General features: G+C 49.7%; 1 protein-coding gene across 1 annotated transcript; it reads left to right on the top strand.

Annotated features, from left to right (window-relative positions):
• Positions 1–2,016: 2,016 nt before the first annotated feature.
• On the top strand, positions 2,017–4,431 carry LOC125530852 (anthocyanin 5-aromatic acyltransferase-like; the record flags this gene model as incomplete). The annotated part of the gene is made up of 2 exons (XM_048695272.1): positions 2,017–2,445; positions 3,211–4,431. Coding segments are annotated over 2 exons (1,431 nt in total), but the record flags the coding sequence as incomplete, so codon positions are not given.
• Positions 4,432–4,978: the final 547 nt, after the last annotated feature.

Raw genomic sequence — 4,978 nt, 5'->3', positions numbered from 1 at the left:
AAATGTCGAAGGGAAATTAGGGAAAACACAAATTGAAACATAAGTAAATATCTGTTCATTTAAAAGATGGTTTTAGGGTTGACCAGGAATATGCTCGGTATTAAATAATAATTTTTTTCAAGCTTGATTGCGAGAATGATACAAATAGAAATTAGTTTGTTCAAGGAGAGACTTGAAAGGTTGGTTTTTTTTTGTGAAATGTGTTATAATTATCTTAGATAAATGTTACATAAGACAGAACATGCATCGATTGATGCAGAGGTCGGGGTCTTAACCTCGTTTTCCAAAAAAAAAAGACAAAACATCTTTTTTCTCAAGTCAAGATGAAAAAAACAACAAACAATGATGGCAATTTAAGGTAGTAGTTCCTGCAAAAATGTCATCGCATCAGTTCGGACCTATTTTCCATGTCAGGACATAAAAAACACTAGATCACACAATACATTGGACTGGAACAAAAATATTGACACATGACACCGTGTTACCGTTGTTTCAGGAAAAGTAACCTTTACACAAAAATGAAATTTAACCAAGGTCCAAAGGAGCCCATGACCAGTCTATATTTTCAGCCTATGTGTAATCATTCGAGGTTGATTTTACTGCTTACCTCATCCTTTATAATTTTTTTTAAGTTATAGGTTTGTCCTGAGTCATACTTCTATAAGTTTAACCAAGTTTATAATAAAATTTACTAATATCCACAACATCAAATATATAGAGTATGAAAATACATTTTCTGATGAATCTAATGAAACTAGTTTGGTGTTATAGATTGGTATTATTTTTCTATAGAGTTCATCGAGTGTGGGGAAGTTTGACTTAGAATAAACCTAGACTGCAAATATTTTTAAATGGAGGAGATAGTTAGTTAGCTTCACATCTTTTTTATCTAGAGACATATATTTTTTTTTTCTGAATTCCTTGTTGCATTAGTTTCTCAATTGGTGTTATCATGTAATTTCTAGACATATCTAGATTGTTACCTCAGTAATTAGGGTGCCACATGACATTCTTGACCTATGAAAAAACACACGACCATCTTAGTAAATTGAACTAGTTTGTGGATATTCAGTGCCGGGGCTCATCTGCATCCACTGAACAGTAAAATCAAAAAAAATAGCATAAACTAGAAAATTGAATTATTTGGATGCAAAATGATTCAGTGCGCCAGGTGCGTGCAAAATTTCATGGCTAAATGACATATGAGGAGCTCGTGACCAAAAATCCAAAATGAGCAGTGCTATTTTCAAAAGTTCCTCAGACCCAAATTTGTCTTTTTTTGCTATGAGCTACCGAAATGTCCAAACTGCTGGAAATTTGGCACGGACTTCATGCACATGAGCATCTTGCATCACAAACAAATTGTTTTTCTTAATATTTTTTAATGATTTTACTGTTCACATGCGGGGTGCAGATGCACCCGAGAACCAATACACACACATATTCGCGGTTCAAAAGTTGTTTTTCCTGAGTCATGACAAGGGATATGCTTCCTGTCCATTTTGTATTCATTGCTGGGATATCTGTGTTTATTTTTACTTCTGTCGAAAACAGTAGATATTGAAACAACATTATGCATAGTTCCGTCATTTTCATTTTTTTTTAGAAAAGGAGTCCCGTCATTTTCATATCCTCTTCCTTCGGTCTGCGTCACTAGAGTCGTGACGGCACCCAGCATCTTGAATGAACGCGACCATGCATGCAAACCGGTACGTAATGAATCAATCATCTTCATATCCTTCATGTCCTTTTCATGTCCGGCCTCTTCATTCAGTCTCTACGTCACTAGAGTCGTGACGGCACCCAGCATCTCGAATGAAGGCGACCATGCATGCAATGCAAACCGATATCAGCTCACGGTCGAATTCACCACCAACGGGTGGCTCGGGGAGCGCCTGCGAGCGGACGACAAACGAACGGCTCATAACCAACATCATCATCGGTGCAACAAAATAAACCACTTATCACCCAGCAGTGAGCTCTAGCTAGTAGTACTATTTCTTGGTGCCGTGATGAACATCCGTGCGAGCTCTCGAGACCAACCATGTCCGGCCGGAGATCATTCCCACCGGTCCGCCGTCGGATCACGGCCCCATCAGGCTCTCCCTCTTCGACACCCTGTTCCTCTCGCTCCCCCCGATCCAGCGCCTCTTCTTCTATGACGGCGAGGACCTCCCGCCGTTCCCGGCGCTCGTGCGCTCCCTGCGGTCCTCCCTCGCCGCCACGCTCACCGTCTTCACCCCGCTCGCCGGCAAGCTTGCGGCCTGCACCGATGGCAACGTCGCCATTGAATGCTCCCCCGACGCTGTCCGTCCAGGTGTGAGGTTCGTCGTCGCACAGTACTCCGGCGACGCCGCCGACATGCGCCGGCTAGCGCGGGATGCCGAGCATGACACCGAGGCGTTCTTGCAGCTCGTGCCGGAGCTCGAGGTGCGCAGGCTGCCGGTGTTAGCACTAATCTTGATATATTGTATCTGCATTTTAGTTTGATTTTATCCATGTATATAGCTAGTTAGGTTCTAGGGAGTTGTAGCAGGTGAAACTTCATTTGGGCGTACAAGAGGCGAGATGCCGAGCTGGCCGTGCGACGCCGGCCGGTGTGGGAGGTGAGATTCCATGGAGCTGTGTGATGCAGCAACGCCGTGTGAAGCGATGTGGTACGTGAGACCAGTGGAGGCTGACCAGCAGCAACAAGTGTGGCCGAGTGATTTGGTCAAGTCATTGTTAGTTATAGCTAGCTAGCTTCTCGTGGGTGGAGTGGATTAGTTTGCATGCATGCATAAGTTGTTAGCCGGTTGTGCACTCCTAGAGAGATTCTAGGAGGAGATAAGGTCATGGAGATAAGTTAGCTGAGTAGTGCTCGTGCATGGTGTTAGTGGCCGGGGATGGTGCCTGGTTAGTGGCGTGAGTACATGGGTCCTTGTGTATATATGTACTGCTTTGAGTTAATGAAAAGATCGAGGCCAAGAGGGCTGGGAAAAACACAATGTAGTCTCTTGTTCCACCAAGGAGAAGGGCTTCTCGTGCAAAGTAACAGCCGGTCTTCTTCTTGGTTGTGCGCGTGTGTGTTGAGTTCCCCACCATGTGTGTGTGTGTGTGTATGTTCTTGAGAGGAAGTACAAGAGAGATGATACAGATTGAGGGAAGAGAAAGCTGTGCGAGGCAGCCGAGAGGAAGAAGAGGCGGGCGACGGAGAGGCGGCGCCAACAGCCGGCGCCCGTGCTTGCCGTCCAGGTCACGCGGCCGGCACCGGCAGGGCGAGGCGATGACGGCGGGGCCGGCGCCGTGGCCGTCGGGGTCTCGATGCACCACGCGGTGGCTGACGGGCAGTCGCTTTGGCAGTTCATGCGTGCATGGGCCACCGCATCACGAGATGGCTCGCTGGCGTTGGCAGGGCTCGTGCCACCGCCGATGTTCGACCGGGCGGGCATCCTGCGGCACCCCAAAGCAGAGGCGGCTACACGCCAGTTTGCCCGGCTCTCGGCGCCGGATCTGCCCACGGTGAACACGCTCACAGAGCCGGACTGGACGCGGCAGAGCAGGAGGACCTACCTGCTCACCGCCTCCCAAATCCAGTCTCTCAAGCGCCGCATCCTGCAACAAAGCGACAAGGACCAGCCGCCGGAGCCTCCAACCACGTTCATCGCCATCGCGTCCCTGCTCTGGACATCCTTCGCCCGCGCCAAGCACCCGAACCACGGGGCTACTGACGATGAAGACGTGTACTTCCTGTTCCCCGCGGACTGCCGTCGGCGCCTGCGCCCGCCTCTGGACCCCGGCTTCTTCGGCAACTGCGTCAAGCTTTGCTACGCGCGGGCCAAGACAGGCGACCTCTGCGGCCACGACGACGGCGCCGCACTCGCACGCGCGGCCGCGGCTGTGCGGCGTGCGATCCGCGAGCACGTGGAGGAGGACCCGCTGGGCGACGCCGACCGGTGGGCGGAGACCATCCGGGGCGTCCCGCGGGACAGGCTGGCCAGGCAGGGGTCGTCGCACCGGTTCATGGCGTACGAGGTGGACTTCGGGTGGGGGGAGCCAAGCCGAGCGGAGATCGTGTCGATGCTCAGCGCGGCGGAGATAGTGATGCTGGTGGGAGCGCGAGGCGGCACGGTGCAGGTGTCCGTGGCGCTTGGCCGGGAGCACGTGGACGGCTTCGAGGCCAGCTTCCATCGCATAAGAGCCTCACGTGTAATTGGTGGTGAGTGGATATGATCATACGATCTAAATCCGTATGTAGTTTGGTTATGTCTAATGAACGAGAGGGCTACGTGTCAGCCGACTACGAGGCAATTATGATGACTTTATAAAATCTTAAGGTGCTATCCCGGCTTAATCTCTCGGGAATGCTCAGAGGGATAGAGTGTGTGTGCTTGCGTTCATATGATTGAGTGTATACTTGTGTAAGTGAGCAACTTAGATTGTACTGTATCTTTTTTAAAAATACGTCTTGAATCCTTTATAGGCATGCCATTTTAAGGTGCCAAGTTGGAATCTCATTCTAGAGACACGTTTTGTCAATTGGGTAAGACGAGATCCTACAGTTCACTGTTTTATCTTTGAGGCTTGCTCCGGTGCACCCCCCTAACTCAATTTTCTAGGGGTATTTTTTACCCCCGCCATCTATTTTTTTCTTCGGCCCGCCGCTGTCCATATCCAAGCCCCGTAGCCCATATCCAAGCCCCGTATAACCCGTATGACCCATACGTATGTATACGGTGACATCCCGAAAAAAAAAGGATGACACGACCCCACGACCAGGTAGGACCTGCCGACGGCCGATCCATCAATCACGTAGCTCAATCAATCACGCAGCTCCATCATTCACACAGCTCCTCCATCATTCTGGTGAGGTTCTTTAGGAATATCGGTGGCGGCGATCTTATCGCCGGCGATCTCGTCCAAGAGCGCGCACGGCACCGTCGTCAACCTCCAGCGCTCGCAGGTACTGCATCTCGTTTCCCCACGTTTGTCTCACTCA

Source organism: Triticum urartu, unplaced genomic scaffold (assembly GCF_003073215.2).
Source record: "Triticum urartu cultivar G1812 unplaced genomic scaffold, Tu2.1 TuUngrouped_contig_6601, whole genome shotgun sequence".
NCBI lineage: Eukaryota > Viridiplantae > Streptophyta > Magnoliopsida > Poales > Poaceae > Triticum > Triticum urartu.
This window is presented reverse-complemented; position numbering and strand designations above follow the sequence as displayed.